This window comes from Lactuca saligna, chromosome 9, assembly GCF_052625555.1.
Source record: "Lactuca saligna cultivar CGN05327 chromosome 9, ASM5262555v1, whole genome shotgun sequence".
Taxonomy (NCBI): domain Eukaryota; kingdom Viridiplantae; phylum Streptophyta; class Magnoliopsida; order Asterales; family Asteraceae; genus Lactuca; species Lactuca saligna.
In genome coordinates this window covers 191,673,126-191,696,829 of record NC_136425.1, presented here as the reverse complement: position 1 = coordinate 191,696,829, position 23,704 = coordinate 191,673,126, and the positions used below count along the sequence as shown (strand labels likewise).

At 36.8% G+C, this 23,704-nt stretch overlaps 1 protein-coding gene, 1 long non-coding RNA gene and 2 other non-coding genes across 4 annotated transcripts; all 4 read right to left on the bottom strand.

The window, feature by feature from the left end:
• Window positions 1-246: 246 nt before the first annotated feature.
• On the bottom strand, window positions 247-5,230 carry LOC145015287 (transmembrane 9 superfamily member 1-like). Its single transcript, XM_078973743.1, has 12 exons — window positions 5,010-5,230; window positions 4,136-4,328; window positions 3,955-4,059; window positions 3,833-3,850; window positions 3,657-3,751; window positions 3,416-3,568; window positions 3,053-3,187; window positions 2,811-2,977; window positions 2,222-2,316; window positions 1,760-2,133; window positions 1,379-1,652; window positions 247-694 (listed from the first exon to the last, which is right to left on the bottom strand). The coding sequence occupies exons 1-12, from the start codon at window positions 5,115-5,117 to the stop codon at window positions 627-629; spliced, it is 1,785 nt and encodes a 594-aa protein (XP_078829869.1). The 5' UTR covers window positions 5,118-5,230; the 3' UTR covers window positions 247-626.
• An 11,080-nt stretch (window positions 5,231-16,310) lies between these two features.
• On the bottom strand, window positions 16,311-17,276 carry LOC145014356 (uncharacterized). The gene is made up of 2 exons (XR_013665506.1): window positions 17,227-17,276; window positions 16,311-16,499 (listed from the first exon to the last, which is right to left on the bottom strand). It is a non-coding gene; the product is annotated as an uncharacterized LOC145014356 (long non-coding RNA).
• LOC145018958 (small nucleolar RNA SNORD14) lies at window positions 16,417-16,534 on the bottom strand. The gene has a single exon (XR_013667283.1). It is a non-coding gene; the product is annotated as a small nucleolar RNA SNORD14 (small nucleolar RNA).
• On the bottom strand, window positions 16,624-16,723 carry LOC145018889 (small nucleolar RNA Z122). Its single transcript, XR_013667250.1, has one exon. It is a non-coding gene; the product is annotated as a small nucleolar RNA Z122 (small nucleolar RNA).
• Window positions 17,277-23,704: the final 6,428 nt, after the last annotated feature.

The window sequence follows — 23,704 nt, the reverse complement described above, 5'->3', positions numbered from 1 at the left end:
GAAGTTTTTTCAATCAAAGCGGTTGATCTCATATATATTCAACAAATTAGAAGTTACCAACTTATACAAAAAAGTAAATGAAAAAGCTGGTGTTCATTAAACTTTTTAGATTGATGATGTGGCCTGACATCAAAAAGCTCTCCCACCAAACACAGTCATCTGCCAGCTCAGACGTGACAAATGGGGCCCATTGGACCACGATGATATAAGTGAAGAAAATGAAAAGACCAAATTAAACACAATGAATTAAAAATACAATAGAACATGTATATAACAAATTAACAACATTGTCATCATTTTGCACACTACACCACCACAAAAAAATGTACCCCCACCTCCCCCATCACTTCCTTCTTCATGGTATTAATCAAACACAAAGTAACGTAAATGAGAATACGAAAAATTTACGAATGTGGAACAAAAATAGTTTTTTTTTTTTTTTGATATAATCTACCTTTCTTCTTCTAAACTCCATGGAAAGGAAGGAAAAAATGATCAAGCCTCCCCCTATCCTTAAAGAGTTAAGTATACTACTAATCACTCCCCAACTCTTGTCAAGAACCAGGTCATGGGTCCCACTTTGGGTCGTGTTTGTGTTCTTACTTCTTCCTAACAGTGACTTAGACTTAATCGCACTTGATGTTTCGGTAGATCCTTCTAACAAACATGTTTGACCCCAAATGTCCCACAGCTCCTGAAAATTAATTTAATAAAAAAAAACATCAACTTTTTTCAACATTAAGATGGAGTAAACTGCAAAAATGGTCCTTATGGCAGGGTTTTGTTCTGCTTTTGGTCCTTGACTTGTATTAGTCCGTTAAATCTTCAGAAAATGACCACTTTGACCTCTATTTAATATATTTATTTTATTATGATCATTGTTATTAAACTATGAGTTTTTGTGTCCTCTTCCGTTGACTTGTTAACAAAACTCATTTGGAATGGAATCTCAAATGAAGGACCTAAAGCACAACAAAAACACGCCATAAGGAGCAAAAAGATTCCTCTTTGGACTCATTCCAAAAAAAAAAAAATCATATACCACAGGGACCATTTTTGCAGTTTACTCAAAGATATATTAAGTCTTATGAGGGCATTTTTGTCTTTTTACACAGACAAGAAATAAAGTAATAGACAGCTTTCTAGTCCCCGTCCCACTAACATCAGTCAGAATCCAATGAGGATAAAGAGGGCATTTTTGTCTTTTTGCACAAGAACCCCTAGTCCCTATCCCACCTTTTTGGATGGGACAAAAAGCTGCAGCTTTTGTCTATGAGTACAGTTCCAAGTCCAATGCATGTCAAACACAGTACAACCTGTTCTGTTCTTTTTTGTTTGAAATATCAAAAAAAACAGAGAGAGAGAGAGAGAAATATACCACATAGAATTCCTAAACCGAGGCAGAACATGGCGGTGTATCCAAAATAGAAGCTGGTCTGGAAGAAACCAGACATTTTGGTCTTGACATAATAGTAATATATGGAATACAAGTAGACGTAAATAGCTGTGGATGCAGCTGAGAAGAAGGAAGTCCATTGCCAGTAATAATTCTCCGCATTCAGCAAAAAATATGTTCCAACAATCGTCACGCAAACAGTCACTATAATCAATATCAGGAAAACAAGTAGCATAAACCCATACACATAGTACACCTGTCATGTCAATTCAAAGTTTCAAACAAATCATTATTAATTATTAATCATTCATTTCATGACAACTCATTGGAGGATTTAGTAGTAGTGAGAAATGACAAGAATACCTTGTAATTCCAAAAGGATGTGAAGACAAAGTACATCTCAATAAAAATACTACCAAAAGGCAGCAATCCTCCCATTAAAGAAACCACAGAAGGTGTAAGATACCATTTCTTGTCTGGAATTGGGCGAGGGATTGTCTTCACACGACAAGGGTTGTTAGGGGCCCCACTCCAATTCCTTCCAACAACTGTTCCAAGAAGGGCAAGTGGGAAAGAAATAAAACCCCAAATCACCAAAACCACCACCATTGTCCCAAATGGTATAGCTGCTAGAGACCCATACAATATGGCAACTGTGTTCAGAATGAAACCGATCCCAAAGCACAAAAATGGGAAAAGTGATGCTGTCAAGATCATCGACTTTATCCATGTTTTCCCTGAAAATAAAAAAGGTCATAATCGGGAATTTAAAAATAATAAGAAGAAGAAGAAGAATATATCAAAATTATATAGAGGAGTACATACCACCATTGCGTGAGTACATCCCCCCACTCACATAGCCAGATATAAAAGATGTGAAAGCATAGCAAACTATAAATGTTGTTACAATTGCTCCTCTCCTACAAAACAAATAACCAAACTTCCATTATTTTTTTCTCCCTGATAAATAATGTTTTAGAGGATATTTGAGAAGGAAACAATTGAGAGCAAATTTATAAGTTAGGACTTCCACTGGCTTTCTCTATTAAGTCCTTCTTTATGCATTTTTAAGTCAATAAGAAACACCCATATATAGTTTATCAGATTGAGGGGTTGTTTCTTTTTTTTACTTAATGAGCTTAAGGGTTTACACACTTAATCCACGCAGCTATACATGTCTGTTTCTTTTTGAATAAATCTGGACAGAATGACTTAAAGGGTTAAGCCAAAAAAGAAACCTACATTAATGTATTAAGACACTAACCCTTCAAAAAGAATTTCCTTTCTTCTTTTTTCCTCCCAACTTCATTCATGTTAAAAACTTAAAATTTATGAATATTCTGAAACTTGTTTTTTGAAATGTAAGGATAAAATGGTCATCTAGACTTCATAATTTATGTTACATATAACATACCCGATATACAACATTCCGATAATGGCAAACATGATGACAAGAAGAATCAAAAGTGCCAGCTGGGCACCTGTCCCGACAACTGCCGACAGCAAAACCAAATTACGAGGTGGTCGGAAAACATCTCCATGAACAAGTTTCCAACCAGATTCTTCACTCACGTCTCTTTCCTGAAAAAAATAAAATTAATAAATTCAGGAGTGGATTATTAAAAATGAACTGGTTGCTTTATATAGTTTCATTACCAGAGTTTCTAGATCATCATCTTCTCTTGCATATTTGGCATAGTCGTTTCTAAGAGTTCGCATTAGGATCATTGAAACAAGCCCAGTGAGAAAGATAACCATCATAAATGAATTGAAGATGGAAAACCAATGAATCTGCATCATCAGATCCAACAAACATTACATTATAGCCCCAATGATGTAATAAAAATAAAGAATAATGCTATAATACATAGATAATTAAAGTTATGAAACTATGAAGTACATTGATATTTCTTGCATTTAACCCTAAAGAGAAACAAGAAGCTTATATAAAAGTAGGAGGCTATTACATATAAATCAATGAAAGTATGTTGCTATTTCTTGCTATTTTTTGGAAGTTACCTGATGCTCGAAGAAATGGTAATCAAGGTAAACATCAAAACGACGAGCAAATGTGATATTAGTTTCAGTCCATTTGACTGAATATGTCATGTCTAGGGTTCTACCAGCATCCAATGGTTTTGGGTTTTCTTGAGTCAGATTAACATGGATAATCTGCAATAATTGGAAATCATTCATGGTATAAGGCAAATAATCAGAAAACCCATTACATCAGTTAACATAAAAATGAAATCTTGCAAACCTGATCTTTGTTGTATTGTAAAGTGATATTCATATGTGTAAATAACATATGCTTGTTATCAGTGTTCCTATCAGAATGCACCTCCCCCACAAAACCTATTATACCATTAAGATGTTAAATAAAAAAGGCTAAAAAGACACGAAAATATAGATTCAAGAGAGATTATAAATGCATACCCCACAGTGGCAGATCATCTGAGTTTGATTCCATGCAGTAATAAAAAAGAGAAAACAAGATTAGAAGAAACAGATGTGAAAATTATCTGTTTTTTGTACTTTATGACAATAACAATGCATACCCATGAATAGTTCAAACCAGTAGCTATTCTCAATAGCCTGTTTAAATTGCATGGCTTTTGGTTCATCGAGGTCCAGCTTGCAAACAGTAGTCTTTTCCACATTCTCTGTTAGAGATAACATATGTTAGGTAAGTGTTTTGAACTATAATCATACAAGAATATATTTAAAGAAAAAACATACTTTGGAACTTGACATCCATTTGGCTATCAATAAGCTCATTTCCACCCAATACTTCACCCAAACCACCCCACTTGTGTGCAGCATGTCCAGGTAGGTGACAAAATGGAAGACTGTAGAAATTGTATGTTTCTTGTGGATTATTGTAAGGTCCAACTTTATTCACCCAAAGGGTGACTTTGTCATCTGGTTGATACTGCATATGTAAGCAATAAAGATATCAAAGCAAAGCCATGAACAAAGTAATTGGATCTGAAAAAACACAAGCATTAATATTGGTCCTATTTATTCAAGATATCAATCATGATATGGTACTATGGTAGAAGCACTGAAATGCAACACTTTTTACTTTAGGATATCCCAACTTCTCACCATGAGTGTTATTGACTCCCTTGCAAGTTTTCACAAATTTTGTACTATAAGGGGAATTTTGGGTGGCTATTGGCTAGTTTGTCACAGCTCTAATCAAACTATATGTCAAGTTAAATTTTCCATTAGTTTACCCTTCAGTCCACATAGTTAGTACTTAGTAGCCCTGTAAAATGATGGCATTATCTTTGATATTACCATGATCACAGATCAGGTTTCACAATAACTTACAGCTACTATCTCCTACTACAAGACCATTCATGATCAGAGATAACATATTGCCGTAATTGGCAGAAACAGAGACAAAGAAAAGCAAATCTTGTGAGAGATCTAAACCCTAACCCAATTCAAATCTCATTTCCGGAGCTAGATTTCCACACAAAATAAACCAAATGTGGTTAGCATATCTAACAATTAATCGCAAAACCATGACATTTTAAATCAAAGATCAAGAAGATCGAAAACTCATGGTCGAAATATAGATTTTGGGGTTGAGGCGTTAGTTAACCTTGTGATCATACTCGGAGGCGAACGCCGGCGATAAGATGAAAAGAAAGGATGCGAAGAGTGCTGCAATGACGGACCAAGACGACGGTGATCGGACGGAGGGCCGCATCGGGATCGCCGGCTGAGTGATTGGATGTAACGGTAATTGCTCGGATGTTGTTTCCGCGTTCGATCTGCACAAGGGTTCCACTCTTTTTCTCTACTTCGTGTATTTTAATTTACTTCCAAATCACATAGTCAACGATGATAAAATAAACAAGTTTGAGAAAGAAAATTTATTTTTAGTCCTTCATCTTTATGATTATTTATTTATTTATCCCTTTATGTATTTATTTTATGTTACTTCATGATACATTTGTTGTACAAGACTAAGGTGATGTTTGTTTTTTTGAAGCCAAAATGTTTGCAGTCTGTGGACCACATCTTCAAGCCTCTGCGGTAAAAGAGGTGGATCAAATGTCTGCAGTCTGCAATAAAAAGATTGTTTGTTTTTAACTTCTACGGCTGTTGAAATAGATTGATTTTTCAAACTTAATTTCATGTTATAAACATTAAAAATATATTTTCAGCAAAAAAAAAAAAAATTGCACGGTGGCCCGTGTTTTTTTTATTTTTTTGATTTAGGTTAAAATTAGATCTGAAGACCTTTAAAGACAATGATACATGTCTACGCCAGGAAGACCTCGCGCAGACGTTTTTTTATCTGCACACTTCCAAAAAAACAAACACTTTGCGAGGCCATATGTATGCGCGTTGTCTGCGCGGCGGAGACAAAAGTGGTTGCGTGGATCTTCACAAAAAAAAAAAAAAAAAAAAAAAAAAAAAAAAAACCTAAGGGTGTGTTTGATATATAGTTGACAGGGTCGGTCAGCATTTTTCACTAACTCGGTCCGGTCAGCTTGTTTGATGACTGACTCGGTCAGCAATCATTGACCCTCCTCATGACTCGGTTCATGCTTGAAATGTTGTTGCCCAAAAAAGACTTTTATGCCCTAAAAAAGTGCCTCATTGTTCAGCTTTGTTCCTCTTTTCCTTCTTCCACACATAATTTGAAGCTGCTCCTCCCTCTTGTCATACCGTTAACGCCTGAAGTTGGGCGTCTGCCTCTACCTATCGCCAGCACTGATGTCCACCAGCCTCCACCTATCAGGTACTTTCTTATCCTTTTTTTCTGAAATCAATTGAAAAACTAATGTTGGTACTTATCTATGTATGTTTTATATATGAAATTAGAATGGTGTTGGTATGTTCGTCGACCTCCACCTAGCTAGTGCCAATAAGTTCTAAAATCGTTTTTCTTAAATTGGTGAAGGTCGAATGATTCTTTTGGTGAGGATTAGATGTTTGATGCTTTTAATCGATTCTTGCAATTTTTTCTTTAATCAATTCATGAAATCCTTTTTGAAATCGCTTTCTATACAGCCATATCCTTCCATCGCAGGTTCTCCATATTGTTTTCATGTTATTCTTTGGCTATCCAAAATTATGTGTTATATTTTTGTTAAATGTTGCTTGGTTTCAAAAATCAAAGATGTGCAAGACACTAAAGGATGAAGGAGGCGGCTAATTGATATCATTTGGACGCAAGGGCACTTTTTGATGTGTATGATGACTTTTTTTGTCTCTTATGTTAGAGCTTTTCTAGATAGTGGGATGCGTGTTTTTTTTTTTTTTTTTTGGGGGGGGGGGGGGGGGGAGGGTGGAGATCCGGTGGAACAATCGGGTTCCTATCAATTTGAACATTCATCTTTGGTGATTGTGGTTACATAGTATTCCCGCTAGAGAGAGACTTTCGTCTAGAGGTATTGTATAACACCTATTTTAGGTAAATATTTCATTTATGTTTTAGGCATTTAAGAGCTAAAAATATAGGCCTTGTTATGGCCAATATGTGGTGAAGGATACATCACGACGTGGCCATGGATGAATAAAACGCACATCAACTTCGTATACCACGACATGACGTTGATGATCACGGTGTGGCAGCCGCTTGAAGGCTTAACCCTAATTTTGGGGTTTATGCCCCTATTTAAGGGGAGGTGAAGGATAGGATTTACACACCCTCAGCCTCCATCGCCTCCCTTTCACCCTCGATAAATCCCTTACCTCCATTTTTGACTTGTGAAGCTTTTGGAGGCGTTTTGGTGCTTAGAAGAAGAAGAAGATCTCCTTAGTGTGTTGTTCTTGCAAGCAAGTCACCCCCATCATCGTCTTCTGTCATTTGTGGACTTTTGTAAGACCTAAAGATCCTACCTTTCTCTTTGTATCATGATAGATCTAGGTTTCTACCCACTTTTCTCCATGTTTGGGTTGAGTTGAGTGCATGGATTCCATAAAGTTGGCAGCGTTATGGATCCTTGAGGTCCCTTGATGGACATAAGTTCCAAAAGTTTGATAGTGTATTGAACTCCATGCATGAGATCTTGGCTTTATTTTTCCCTTTTTGACCTAGTTTGAGTTCTAGACTTGCATTGGACATGCATATCTAAAAAGCAACGATTTTTATGGTGTGATAGAAGTAAGAAAGCCTTTTGAAAAGTATGAATGATTGGCTTGATGGATTAAGAGGTTAACCCATTAAGCTGTAAGATCCCATTTTTCATGACATGGTGACTAGGGATATCGCGATTGTTTTGTCCTTATTCTACCACGATGTTATCAAAGGGTGGTCATGACGTGGAGGTCAGCTGGGGATGAATTTCACTATCGACTTTTTGACCATTGTTGACTTTTGGTCAATTTAAGGTTTTCAGGGTATAGGTTGAGAAGGTACTTCTTTGTTGTTGTTAGGTGTCTCGTTGTATTGGCCTTCACTGTGTGAGAGTTGTGTTTAGTTGTTATCTGTGAGGTGAGTCTTCTCATTGCATTACTTACGTCATAGTGTGTACATGCTGACTAGTTAGGTCTTATCTATTGATTGATGTTATGTGTTACTGAGTTGTTGTTAGTTCCATGATGTGTTGTTAGCCCATTGGGGCTGCTGATAGTCTCCAAGGTTGCTGATAACTCACAGGACGTGTTGTTAGCCCATCGGATGTGTTGTTGGCCCAAAGGGCGTACTGTTAGCCCATTATGACTGCTAATAATCCCCAGGGTTACTGATAACCAATAGTTATTTATTTATGATGTGTTATATGTGATATTTTGGGGAACTCACTAGGCTTTATGCTTACAGTTGTGGATTTAAATATGTTTCAGGTACTTCTGATGATCGTGGAAAGGCGAAGGCTTGACTGTACACTCCCCTCGATAGTTTTCATGATTTTGTGCTTTGTGATACTCTGATTTTCGGGATGATTGTATTTTGATACTTATGATTTTCCTGATTTGGTTTTCCTAGAAACAATGCTTTTATTTAACTTAAAAATGAAAATTTTGGTTGTGGTTTTTGGGATGTTACATATTGTGGTGGATTCGATCATGTGACCTGTTTTTTCATATTTCGTAGAGAAAATTGATCACCTCTTCATAGGTTTTAGCGAGCTTATAAACTTGTGGATAGGGATGTCAAAAAGTCCCGTGGGACCCCGTTCCCGTGGGGGGGCCGTCCCGTTTGGGGGATTTTTTTTTTAAAAATCGGGGGCGGGGACAGGGGCGGGGGCAAGGTTAACCCCCGTTTTAATTTCGGGGGCGGGGCGGGGGTAGGAAATCCCGTCCCGAAATCCCCATGGGGACCCCGTTAATAAATTACACATATATTTACATATATTAATTATATAAATATAATAAACTATAACATGATTTTGAGCTTCCAAAATTCATCAAAAAACATGTTTTTAAACTGTTAGTATAATTTTTTAAAATGCCATAACTTTTTTATTTTTAACATATAAAATTTTGCTATAAATAATTATTTGTTACCTAAAAAATAGCTTATTTTAGCCTAAATAACAAATTCTTTTAGCCCAAAAAAAAGTAGCCCAAAATTAATCGGGGGCGGGGGCGGGGGTAACAAAGGGGATTCGGGGGCGGGGGCGGGGGTAGAAACATTGAACATTCCGGGGGCGGGGGGACGGAGAAATTTCGGGGGCGGGGGCGGGAGATGCACTCCCCACCCCGTTTGCCCCCGTTGACATCCCTACTTGTGGAGTTGTATTACTATTTGGTGGGGTCTTTAACTTCCTAATCTGATTTCCATTCAGTCGCTAGTTTCTTGGGCAAATATAGTTACCTTGATAGGAGAGCAACGAAAGGCTTTTGATGTTGTGGGGTTGATTACTTCTTGGTATTTATGGAATTTTCGTAATTCCATTCTTTTTGGGATAGTTTTACTTACAAAATCTTTGATTTTTTATGATGTGGTAGATAGGGAGTTTTTCGGGATTTCCAATAGGTATGGGTGGCAATTCTTAACCCAACCCGTAACCCAACACGAAAATAAATGGGTTTGGGTTGAGAATTTTGACCCACCAACCCATATATTATATGGGTTGGGTTGGGTTACCTATTTGGGTTCACGGGTCAACCCGCCAATCCATTTATATATATTATATTTAAAAATATTTATGATTTAATGGAAATATTGGAATATATCGACTATCATTCAATATACGACATGCCTTAGCTAACACTCTTAAGTCCTAACCCCAATTGAATTCTCTAATCGATCCAAACACGAACCTATATACTTAAACGAGTTATGTGGGTTGGGTTGGATTGGATTAATGTTTCCAACCCTCCAATCCATATATTGTATGGGGTGGTTAATGTATTCTGACTGGCCAATTACTAGGCCTACCAATAGGTGTAGCAGAGCTAAGTTGGGATTGAGTTCTTGGATCCATGATGATTAAATATTAATCCGACCCAAATGGATGATTCTCTTTTGAAAATATGTGACATAATAACAAAATAACCATTACTTGCACAAAATAGACTTGTAACATCTAGAAAATACGACCCAAATTTTTCATTTTTAGTTTAATAAAACAGTAATCTAAAACATTGTCATACAACCAAGATGGATCAAAGTATATCACTACATCATAAAATATTAGATTAGATCACAAAATGCGGAATAAGGTGATGTGTGCTCTACAATCATCTCGGGCACTTCCCTTTCGAACCAGAAGTATTTGAAACATAAACTAAAAATCATAAGCACAAAGCTTAGTGAGTTCCCCAAACTACCACATATCATACATAACAAACGCATATTGGGCCCCCGCCCGACATCAAACCCTGCTCAGCTTACAGATCTGTTAATCATCAGGTCCCGCCCGGTACACATATGAACATATAAACATATAATCATATGAACACGTGCGATAATCACGAAGACAATAGATGTAACATCCCAAAAATCATGGCCAAAATTTTATTTTTAAAACATTAATAAAATCATAAGTATCCAATCATTTCAATCATTTCAAAACATGTTCTAATTATCAGAGTAAAAACATCTCAGGCTAAGACTTCTTGGTGTGTTCCATGCGATCATCCCGAGCTCTTCCCTCCGCCTATCTCTGGGCCTCGCCCGCTATACCCATACATGCAATCAAATAACATACTAGCGCATAAAGAAAACATTCTCTACTGTACTCCTATACTAAGGCCTCGTCTATCATGGTCCCCGCCCCTGGTCTGCTACTGATGAGTTATGGAACCCTGTCCACACTCTTGTTGTTAGTGAGATATGGGTCCCCGTCCACACTCACTTATCTCCTATCACGGGCCTCGCCCCTACTCTACTAATATTGAGATATGGAACCCCATCCATACTCAGCTAGTGATGAGATACGGGACATCAGCCACACCCACCTCCCTACCAGGCACATACAAGTATCACAAAGACAACAAGTATAATCTAACATGCACTTATAAGCCTTCATCGGGCCTCGCCCGACATCGGACCCTAATCCGGAACATACTACCATACAAATGTACTTCGAGCTTACCCCCACATTGGACCTCGGTCCGGATCCTATCACAAAAACTTCTAGCATACAACATTCCTCGGGCCTCGCCCAACATCGGATCGTAACCCGGAACATATACAATAAGTGCTTAGGGCTAACCCCAGGTCTTCCTACGATACATAAACATAATGGGCTGACATTGGTGCCTTAGACTGTCACACCCCCAAACCGGAACGGCATAAACGTTCAGGGGCGGATGACTTCATGTGGTAACGTAACAATTGAATACATAGTAAAGAAAGCAATATAACCATCATATATATAATTGAAAGTTTACATTGTTTAAAAGATACATGTTCAAAACCAATTACAATATGATGCCAAAATATGAATTTAAACTAGCGTCGCAGCGTCCCTTCTTCAAAAGTTGTTTGTTACCTACAATTACTGAATTCCAGGGACATACAAGTAGTTTTGAAAGAGTAGATCAGCATATAAGCTGGTGAGTTTCATAAGTATTAAATGACAATAATTACATGAACTAAAACGAAATGGTTTGTTTTTGTTTGTTGGTTCCTTGAAAATCCCATATCCTCTACTAGTGTAAACGTAGCCTTCTATCAAGACCAATGTTTGTTTTTAGAAAATTTATGTTTTTCCGTAGGTGGGTAGTGGTTTAGAAGTTCCAAAATTGTATCACGATAAGGTTTTTCATGCCTTAAGTAGTTAATTAATGTACGTATAAAATTGCCAATACGTCTGAAAAAACCCCGTAAATCAATGTGTTTTTGATACTCCATGTGAGTTTTATATCCATGCTATTTGGCTAGAAATGCCTATATACAACGTTTTTCAGGCGTTGGAATGTTCTGACGTTTGTCACCCCAAATGGTGTATTGTAGCTAACAGTCAAGTGTGGGGTTGTCAATCTCGTATAGATCTATACACAAACACCATGCTTCCCCTCCAAAGGATTCTGGTATATAATACTTACTTGAAATGTGTACTCGAGCGTACGTGAAGTTTAATGTCTCACAAAACTTAGTATAAAACAAATTTACGTGTGAAAATGTTCGTTTGTTCTTGTATATGAAAGTAACTTCTTGAAATAGTATTTCTAGTATGTAAAAGTTCGTAGTGTTCTCGTAAAACTATACATATTATAGTTTTCTAAAAGTGTGTTCCATTTGTATAATAATCCCTAGTGAAATGCCCACTTGTTATGAAAAGAATATTTTTTTTGTATTGCCAAAGATGGACACATATACCTACAGTATAAGCAGAGTGTTTGATTTACATATATACATAAATCATTTCTTATTTCAAAGATAAGATGTTATCGTGGTATATTTTGCATACGAAAGTTTCCCTATAATACTTATAAATCACATATGATTCCATTGATAAAAAATGTATTATGAAACTTCATAAAACACACGGTAATAATCGTGTGTTTTACTTGTATCCCCCCCCCCCCTTAAAAGCATATAAAAGTATTTATAAAATATTTAAAAGTGTGGATTATAGGGGTATGAACTCACTTGAAAGATTAAAGAAGGCGAGATGAAAACTGAGCAGAATTTCGACTCGAGAAAGCATATTTTCTAGGGAATCTCGGGAGCACAAACGACGTTCGGGACTTGAGCAAGGAAACCGAAGCTTCAGGATAGCACGTGCATGGAAAACGAAGCAAAAACGCAAGAAAGATGAGAGGAATTGAGCCTATTCTTCAGAACCCTCGCATCCCTTTTATAGGGGGTGGGAACCGCCTCGGTACGTTGGGCGTACGCGGGTACACTGGGCGTACGCCTGCGTCATGCGTGACCGCTTCCTCGACTGCCTCGGAGCTTCGGATGGGACGGGGCATAGCCTCGCATAGGGGCGACGTGGACGATCCGAGGCCTAGGCCTCGAGTACGCTGGGCGTAACTCGGATCGGCCTGGTAACTCATCCTTCGGATAATACTGAAATTAAATATAAAATTTATATTTTTATTATTTAATAAACTTCAAAATTTCATATCTTCTTCATACGAACTCCGTTTTTGACGTTCCTTATATCCACGTGTGGGTGAGACTACGCTCTACAACTTTCGTTTAGATTCCATCTGCAAATTTTGAAATTATTTTTATTATTTATTTTTAAAAGGTCGTGGTGAGAAAATTCCGTTAGAAATTCATAACTTCGTTATCCGACATCTGTTTTTGCCAGACTTTTTACCGGTGAAAAACCATTGTCGAGACCTTCGATTCTTATTTAGGTCATTCTGGCCAAAAGTCGTTCGGTCTCCATTTCGAGTTTTTAGCTGTCTGTTGCTAAGCCGAACTTGGAAAATTTATAACTTCCTTATACGAAGTCAGATTTGGGCGTTCTTTTTACGTACGATCACTGTTTAATGACACCTAACATAGTAGGTAATTAATTAGAGACCTTTGGACATTTTATTTTTCAAAGTTAATTTCATTATATCAAAAGTGGTTACAAGACTTGACTTTTTAGGTCGTTACATTGAGTTGAAATATCGGGTTGTTACATAGACCCATACAAACTGTGAGGATTTGCCTTTAAACTCATCGAGTCCATCTTCATAAGTTAGGGATTTTGCCTTGGACTCGGCGAGTTCATTCCTTGAACTCGTCGAGTACGATGATCTTCAAGTCCATAATGAACCCAACTGGTTGAGTCCTCTTCCAACTCAACTCACACCCACTAACAGAAGGGTTTTAGGCAAGAAAATTGCCTGACTTGCCGAGTCCTTTGAGCAATTCGTCGAGTCCCTCTAAGTCCAATTCTATTCAGACGATTTCAGTCGAGCACAAAGCATCCAAGACCCATATCTAACCTTCTAGGGTCGAAATAACACGCAAAGCCTCTGCCTTTACATCCTTGCATGGCCCTTTTTGCTCAAAAGGACATAACAACCTCTTAAACCTTGCATGGGGAGTTCTAATGGAATAAAGCTTCAACCTGTATGCCTTAACCACCCTAAATACTTCCAGATCTTAAGGGGTCTTGCTTGGGAACGTCCAAATCCCACAAGCAACCATTCTTGGACCAAAATCTTCATAAAATGGGAAAAGAATAGATCTAATGAACCAATGATCAAGTTAGAGACTTGATTACTAGAAAATGATGAGATTGAGAAGCTAATTTTGGATGCACAAGCCTTTCCTTGAGCCTTTTATCCATAGGATAATATCATCTTCAAGTATTCTTTAACCATCTTCAAGTGTTCTAAGCTTGATGATCTCCATCTTCATCTCTTTATCCAACCACAAACACACTCTGTGAGTTCATACCCCAGATTTCTAGATTTTCATTTTTTTTTTATTTTATTTTGGGGGGGGGGGGGTGGATACAAGAAAAATTATATAAAAACACAAGTTGTTTTGCATGCTTCATCTCTATGTTGTATATAAAATATTATTTGCATGAAATATGGATATTACTAGTTACTAAACATTTATATGTGATATGTTAGTTTGAGATACAAAACCAAGAAAACAAATAAAATCATGTTATATGTTTTTAAGGAAAAGTTATAACCATAAAGCTATAAAGACTAGGATTTTAATGAACAAAATATAGTTGTTCAAACAAAAATGATCATAACTAATTTATGGCACCACTTTTGTGGGTTTTAACCAAAAATATGTTGTTTTAAACATATAAATATAACGTGACTTAAATATCCCAAAAAAGTAAAAATAAGTGTTACCAAGTTATATTTCACTATTTACCTTTTAATGTCGTTAAAATGCCAAAAACTAGAAAAATGGCTATGTCATGCTAAATGTTCATATATTTGTGCTGGATATGGTATTATCTTTTTAAAACATCTAAATATGATAACTTATATGCATTGATATATATGATAAATATATGGACACAACAAAACATTTATAATAAACTATAATTGATATGGTTTATAGGTCATCTGAACACTATTTTATCATTTTGGACAAAACAAATAATTATTTAAAAACATAATTATTTTCACTATGTAAAAGCAATACTTCCACTTGCAAAAAAGGGTTTCAATACGATATACGTAAACCTATTACTACAATTTTGTTAGACATAGTCTTCACCATGCCTACCTGAGTACATACGAAAGTCCTGAATTAACCAGAACGGTAAAAGAGCATGACACTTATACGGGACTGTCGCATCTAAGATGTTAGCTACAGTTAGACCGGCAAATCCGGAATGACAATTGTCTAGCATCCCGACGCCTGAAGAACGTCGCAGCATGCTAACTAGTCTTTAGCATGGTTGTAACAACTCACACGATGTATTAACAATACATTTATTTGGTTTACGGGACTAACACTTAATTTCAAATATTCTTTAATAAATGAAGGTTTTTTTTTACCACTTGTCACACTCTTATTCATTTTGCCACATATCATTTTATGCTTATTTTAAATTAATTTTTATTCCGTATGTAATTTTGTGGTTTTCCTATTTTATTAAATTTCATATAGTATTTAAATTTAATAATAAATATTTATCAATTTTATTTAAATTTTGTGGTTTTCCAATTTTATTAAATTCCATATGAAAAATTAATTTTTGATACTATTTTCCGGTACAACACTATTGACATTTTTAGTCTTAAGGTTTAAAACATACAACTCATTTTTAAAGAAAATATTAGATTTTTTAAAAACACATTCTATCATTATACGATATCATAATGAAAAAATTACAGATTTTTCTCATACAAAATTACTTGTTAACATTTTTTAAAACTACTTGCAGTTAATAGGTAATCAAACAATGAGGCATCACAGCTTCAAGTTAATTATGGTTATCCACTTTCGGGCGTTTCAAAACTACCGTCTTGATACATCATACAATCTTCAGACATAGAAAACTAGTTTTCTCATAATTTTGATTATAATTCTGGTACACATAAAAACCATCATGCTCTCTTCAAACATAGATCTAAAACTAATTTTCACATAATTCTAAGAAATCTGCCAAACGCCATTTTAACAGTAAATGTTGAATATTACTATATCAAAAGGTGAGGGAATCAGCTCAAACCCAAACCTCCGACTTACGTCATGGCTCCCTTTTTGCCATTGTTGGTATGTAACGTCAACAACTACCCTAGTAACGATGACTTGTGATCTTAATGCCCGAAATTTAAAAGAGAAATTAATTTTATTAAATATCTCTTTGCATCTAATTTATTCTTTTAACAATATCAATATTCCAAGTCTCCAGGCTTTCTTGGTTTTTGTTTTCGATTGGTGTGTTTTTTTAAATTTTGTTTGGATTGATGTGAGTTACTTGATTTTGTTTGGTTCTTAATTTTTTTCATTTAAGTTTAGATTGGTGTTCCAGGTACAGTAGAGGAGAGGAATGTCTGAATGAGATACAAAATTATTTTACATGTATTAATAACAGAAAATCCGACTATAAATGGTTTCAAATATCAAAGAAAATCTCAAATTAATATAAAAAGGATACAAAATTATTTTACATGTATTAATAACAGAAAATTGTGTCCAACAGGTATATCAGACTCGTCATTGAGAAAACCATCCAAGGAAGGAAAAAAACAGCATTAGCTCTCAAGCCTGGCGAAGGCGAAAGCTCTTAGGCGGCCACTGCGAATGTATCTGAGAAACAAGCCTTTGGATTATCATCACAGGTTTCAAATATCAAACAATTCAATACAACGAAAATTCATTGAAGAGTAAAGTTAATTAATGAACAGTGGATGAAGATCTCATAACAATAGAGTGTAGGATCAGACTGACGTGCAAATAAGATTTCGTTCAGCAGAGCACAAAACTGCGCCTAAGATGACAAAATTCGATATCCTTTTGCATCATTTCCCAAACACCATAAAACCCTAATCTTTACTTTTCAGATTTTTATAAAACCGACGACGGATTTAACCAAAATCGAAAAACGAAAACACAAATTTAAACTACTAATCGGTAGCTCATGACAACTTCGACTTTGATTAGGGACAAATGCCAACAGACTAGTGAAACAGAAAAGAGACAGATAGATTAAAACAGCGGCGTTCAAAGAGAACCGATTAAAAAATAAAGAATGTGCGTGAGTAAAACCTAACAATGTTGAATTTATAGACAGGTCGATGTGCTACAAGGTTATGTCATCCGCAAACATTGAAGCACAACTCCATTGACATGGAGAAGACTTAAGCAGAAGGGATGCTCACAAAGAATATTGATGTAAGCACAAATAAAATCCTGAAAGATATTAGAATGATCTCCAAGAAGAACTTATGTGCTATGAATTTCTGATATGACACCAAATAAATTAATAAAATCAATTACCTTGATTCTGAAAAAAAATAAATAAATAAATAAAAACCTTGTTTTGTTTAAGGGACGAACGGCTGGAGCAAGAAAAATGCAGTGTGCCCTAAATAAAAAGAAGGTGATGCATCGATATTTATAAGGGGAAAATTTACATAACTAATCCCTATGGTTCTCTAGTTGTACGTTTGCTCACCTTCTGCATGTTACCGTTACTGTTTGTTTATTTTGAGTATCCCCTCTCCATTTTAGTACCGATCTAAAGTCAGCCTAATTCCCAATTTAAATTTCATACTAACCAACAAAATATATTATATAAACCATCTCCATAATTATATAAATATTATTTTGAGGTTAAACTACGTGTGTCAAATAGGATTAGTCGTATCGTGTTTTTTGCTCACACGAAATTACATGTTAATTTTTTTATATAACATGAACACGACACAATACGAAGTCGGATTTTACTTTAGTAAGATAAAAACAAACCAATTAAACTACGATAAAAACAACCAACACAAACACACGTTGGAAGATGTTGATCTTAAAAATATGTTATTTATTTGTATATTTAATTTACATGTTACTTATTAAAGTTGCGTACTTGCACTTCTATTATATATAATCTAATAGATTATATTATTTTTACCATTTATAGTTAAACCAACAAGTGATTAATAGTATTTTATGTTTTATGATTCTTCTTCAATTAAGTGTTTGTCTTTATCTTAAATAAACTTTTCGAGTACAGTGGATCCTATAAAAAACAAATGTAAGTAAACATCATGGAAAACACTAATATTCATTCCATGGCGTAAATACTAATCACATCAATGATGATGGTCCATCTGTAACTCTGCCTCCAAAAAAAATATATGTTCGATGTGAAATGTCGGACAATGGTAAAATATGTTTGGATTTTAAAACAACTATTTGTGGTTGTGACATTTTTCAAAATATATTCGGTGCACATGTTGCAACATATGTTTGATGTCGAAAACATATATTGTCAAGGACATGCAGGAGATAATATGTTTGGTGTAAACCTTTTTCGAATTAGGTTTTGTGCATTGGCTGTAACATAATTTAGAGGCACGGGGTGTAACATATGTGCTAAAAACATATATTTGGTGTTGTGGAGTTTAAGTTCAGTGTTACGACTCAAAACAAGGTCAACTTGAACTTGGATTGGTCTTTAAGTATGTTTGTAACGCCCTGATATCCAAATACTTCCAAACCCATTTGTATGGTTTTAATTTATGTCAATTTGGTCCCTATTATAGAAGAAAGTAGCCATGAGAAGTCCTAGTGGCAAAACCATAATTTTGAAAGGATAAGAGTACGCCATGCGTACGGGTGTACGCGGGGAGTGCTTATCAGATTTGGAAAACCTTAAATTTTAGGGTTGAGCCCTATATAATCTTCCTTATAGCCTCGTTTCCTTCACCCTTTCAGCCTATTGATTATGGTTTTGTGTTGTGTTTGTATTTTGGGGAAAACTCGCTAAGCTTTGGGCTTACAACTTTGGGTTATGTTTCAGGTACCTCAGATGATCGCAACAAGTTGAAGGTTTGATTGTACACCTCCTTGTGTTATATTTGTGATTTTGGGAAAACTATGATAATAGACATGTTTTGGAAAACTATTTTTGTAAAAAAGTGATGAGTTGGGATTGTTTAAAAATTTCAAATTTTTGTGAAATTTTAGATGTTACAAGTTGGTATCAAAGCCTTGTTTTAAGTGAATTGGATGAAACACTCGCGAGTCTAGTCTCAAACTAGGGAAAGGATCTATCAAAACAAATTTCAAAAGTTTTCAAAATAATCAAGGAGGATGTGATGTGTACAGTCCGTCGAAGCCAGTAAGTATACCCCAAATTACAACATTGTTATTTGATATTGTGATATGTTAGAATAGCATGCTAGTGATAGGTTAGGGATCCTCATGAGTTTGCATGATAGAATTGTCTGATTTTATGATGCATGATAACATACGGTTCTTCTTACATGAAATTGACATCATTACTATAGTTGCTTAATGTATGCATCATAGCCATGCATAACTAAGATTCTATAGTATAAGAATGTTTGATTTGGTCTTATTTCTTGTTCTTGTTTGATGAAGGGTTTAGGGTAGGATCATATATTCGACTGTCTATGGGGTCCAACGTTATATATGACTAGCATACACGGGTGCTGCAAGGTTGGTGGAAGTTTCATGGATAGGTTGTGTGGGGTCAGCCAATTAGTTTTGAGATGATCAACCTTTCCTATAGGGTGTGAGGATAGAGTATATGTTTATGCCAATATGTATTTTTAGGGTTGTTGTGATGATCATCTGGAACACGAGCAAGTAGGTGTGGAAAGTAATATGGACCCGTACTACTGGAAGCACATGACCTGTATGCGTAACAAGAAAGTCATAACCCCTATGACTTTATTAGGAGTTGGTTCCCTGTATTGATATGCGTGTTATCTGATGTTTACTGGTTTATTTTCAGTGTGGTGATGATGAGGTGAGTTGAGACTGGGTTCGAATCAGGATCAAGAGCTAGCAATCAGGACAGGTCAGCTGCGTTGGATGACATGATTTGGGAGATTATTCGTGAGGAGGTTGTGGTTATTGTCAGGAATCAGATACCAGAGTTATTTGGGTCTATTAAGACCGCAATGATGGAGTTGTTTAATGACAAACACACAGCCGTTGACAAGACTGTTGTTGTTGTTGTTGTTGGGTTTTGAGCATTCTAACACTCCTAAGTGTACATGCAACCCTAAATACCTTGGATCTATGTTTTCTCTATTATACATGCAAATAAGAACATCCAAGGTATTATCGTAATCTAGCATACAAAACAATGAGTGTAACAAGATAGAATACATACCTCTTTGATGTAGAAAGTCTTCATGAAGCTTGAGTGCCTAGCCCCAATAGTGTGGAAGCCTCAAATGGAATCACAATCATCAAAACACTTAGAATAACTTGAGAGAGTTCTACACTTCATGAAATCGGCTAGCCCTTTTCTTCACTTTCTAATGTGATTCTAGTGGCCGATTTTTGTCAAGAATAAGATCTTTATATAGTGTTACAATTAGGGTAAATCCTTAATTGTCATGGCTTTCCATTTCCTTGGATCCATGGGTTCAAATACACCATGGAGCATCCATGGACCATCCTATGGGTTTTAGCCCAACTTGATTATCCATGGAGCATTAGCCCACTATATAAGTATGGATGATTTACACAATCAACCCATATATTTAATTAGTCTTCTTTTGATCACTTAATTAATCATAGATTAATTCTTGATCAATACTAATTAAATAATCTTATTATTCTTATTATTAATATACTAGAACTTATAATATATTAATAACCATAAGTGTCTTATTTCTCTCATTATAGTCTATCCAAGTGCATGATGGTATGCAACCCAAATGGACCATGTCGGGTCGGGTCAAGTCTTACCAATTATAGTTATGGACTTAGACATTAATCCAACAGTCTCTCACTTGGATAAGTCTAAAACTATTATTGCGTATGACTTCAGGAACCAACTGACAATCGTAGCTCTCAAAAGCTTCTGTCGAACTCTGACCTTGTAGATGAACTTTGACCTTGTCAATGACTTGTCCATTAGATAATGGATCATATAATCCTCTGTTCTCATGATATCAGCCGGACAAATACATGGAACAACGTCGTACTTATTGTCCAACAGTTTGTTTCCCGATTTTCGATTTGTTTGACAAAGAACTTAATCGAACACATCAATTCAGTTCTGACCGGCCGGTACATAGGTCACAACAAAATCATCGAGGGGCCCAGATATCGCTTCTATTTCTAGAAGGAACAGATAAACTTCAACTCATATACTTGTTCTACTACTTGTTGAATTGTACACAAAGGCACGTTTTATAACATCAAGTTACTGATGCGTTTACGTGCAATCAATGCACAACCAACTCATAGGTAACAACTCATATCTCTAGGTTTGAAAATTTATATGATATTACCGTCTCACGATCACTCGAGATAAATTCCATGAAGTGATACAAGTGAGCGTGAGTTTATTCCAATACTCATAACTTATGAGCACTCATGAATGTTGTAGCAACCATTGCCATGACTAAACCCATTTAGCCATCTACAAACCCGATTAATGACAGTCTTGATTCATACCTACTTCCAACATATGAACGACTGTGGAGTGTTTAAATAACTTAGTCATTCAGAAAGAATAACCTAGCTATTTTGGAAGTCAAAACATGCAAAGTGAAACACAATAATAATCGAATCTAATATGGTCTCAGAACCCTTTTGAATATAAATAAAACCACTTTTTATTTATCACCATATTGATTACACATTATTCAATGTTTCAAATAATCAACTTAAGACTTGAATAAAAACAACAGTCGTCCCATGCTCCTAGCATGTACACTTTGTTTTTCTGAAACGACCCAAAAATACGACCCAAAAATTTTCGTTTTTCAATATAATCAAACCATAATGTAAGTGTCATAACGTAAATCAACACGCGGTGTAACCACAAAACATAATAAAATACGGTGCGGAAGATTGTATCATACTACATCAATTCCAAAATATCAAAAAGCTATCCCCAGGACAAAAGCTGTGCTGTAGTGTGTGTGCGATGCTGTCACCCCGAGCTCTTCCCTTTGCTTGCGGAAGTACCTGAAACCAAAACTGAAACTGTAAGCACGAAGCTTAGTGAGCTCCCCCAAAGTACCACATCATTACAATAACATATAAACACATATTGGGCCTTGCCCACTGCATCGGGCCGAAGCCCGGAAACTGCATCGGACCGAAGTCCGGAACTGAATGGGACCTTGTCCCCTGCATCGGACCAAGGTCCGGAACTAACTGCATCGGACCAAAGTCCGGAACTGACTGCATCGGACCGAAGTCCGGAACTGACTGGGACCGTGTCCCCTGCATCGGACCGAAGTCCGGAACTGACTGAGCATAGCATAGCATATCATCTAGCATGAACAAATATACTCCATACTGCATCGGGCCGTAGCCCGGAACACATAACATAAAACACATACACATAGCACATAAATCATGTCTGAACCACGAAGGCATCAAACATACTAACTACTACATCGGACCGAAGTCCGGAAACTACTGCTAACTGGACGGGCCGGCATTGTAGCCTTAGACCCGTCCTTACTGGAGAGAAACTCACCTCGTAAGCTAGCTGATGAGTGTGTGGCTCGGGAAGCTAACGGCTGCTGCTCCTGAATCTCCTCGGCTACAAATCCATAAACACACTCAATCAAATACTAACACTACACTTGGGGGTAAAATGACTCTTTTACCCTTGGTCGAGGTCAACTCACTCTGGGCTGACTCGCCGAGTCGGGCTACCCAACTCGCCGAGTCCTAGTCTCATCTCTCAGCTCTTCACGCTGCTACTCGTCGAGTGTGGCATCGACTCGACGAGTACCCTCTGGATCCAAGAACCCAGACAATCTTCATCCAACTCGCCGAGTCGTATGAACAGACTCGACGAGTTGTTCTTGATCCCCAAGAAGATTGCCTTGGACTCGCCGAGTTGTATGAACAAACTCGCCGAGTCCCTCCATCACTGAGTCTACTCTCAACTCGCTGAGTCCACTCCCTAACTCACCTCGTCCACTCGACACTGATAAAACTGAAGAACTCGGGACTCGCGACCCAACTCGTCGAGTCGTTCTTCCGACTCGGCGAGTCGCCGCCATGCAACAGATTTTTACTTGATTTTGTTTGAATCCAATGCATACAATTGATAGATCTGAGTCCAATAAGCTGTTTTACCACGTAAAGTTTCCAACTTTACGTGCACAACCTCATGAATAAGGGAAATGAGGCTAAAAGATGCATAAAATGGGTAAATCTATGGCTAACATGCAATATAACCCCAAAAAGACAGTAGATCTGGGCTCTACAACACCCCAACATTCAGATCCATAGATATTTCGACTTAATAAGACGTTCATGCAAGTGTAAGGCTTGAAACAAGCACCAACTAGCTCTTAGGAGAGCCCTAATGGAAGTTTAAAGCATATAATAAGATGGAACTCCGAAAATACCTCAATAAACTCTGATTTGGCCTTGGATCTTTGCACTCCAACCCTTCTCCTTGCTTCTTCCTTCTTCTCCTTCTTCACACCTTCACAAAGAGGGCACCAAACACAAAAAAGCTCTTCAATGGAGGTTTGGGGCTCTAACACTGTGTTCTCAGGGTGAGGGAGGCGAGAATGGGGGTTATAAGGTGGTATAAATAGTGGGCAACCCGGGGATTTTAGGGTTTCACCCAAACAGATGGACTCGTCGAGTCGGGGACATGGACTCGTCGAGTCCCCGGCTCACGCGTGCCCTCAGACGCGACCAGACTCGGCGAGTCAGGCTAGAACTCGCCGAGTCCCTCTAGAAAACTCACTATAATTACCAATAAATCAACATACCGGGAACGGGTCGTTACATACCAAGATGTCATCTATGAACACGATCACCGACCG

What these genes read in the sequence shown, in the direction of transcription:
- LOC145015287 (XM_078973743.1), bottom strand. Translation starts at nt 5,117, where the DNA reads ATGCGGCCCTCCGTCCGATCACCGTCGTCTTGGTCCGTCATTGCAGCA. An exon ending in TACAATACAACAAAGATCAG is followed by an intron (nt 3,569 to 3,656) that starts GTTTGCAAGATT and finishes CAATTATTGCAG; the next exon opens with ATTATCCATGTTAATCTGAC. An exon ending in CGGTTTAGGAATTCTATGTG is followed by an intron (nt 695 to 1,378) that starts GTATATTTCTCT and finishes ATTAATTTTCAG; the next exon opens with GAGCTGTGGGACATTTGGGG.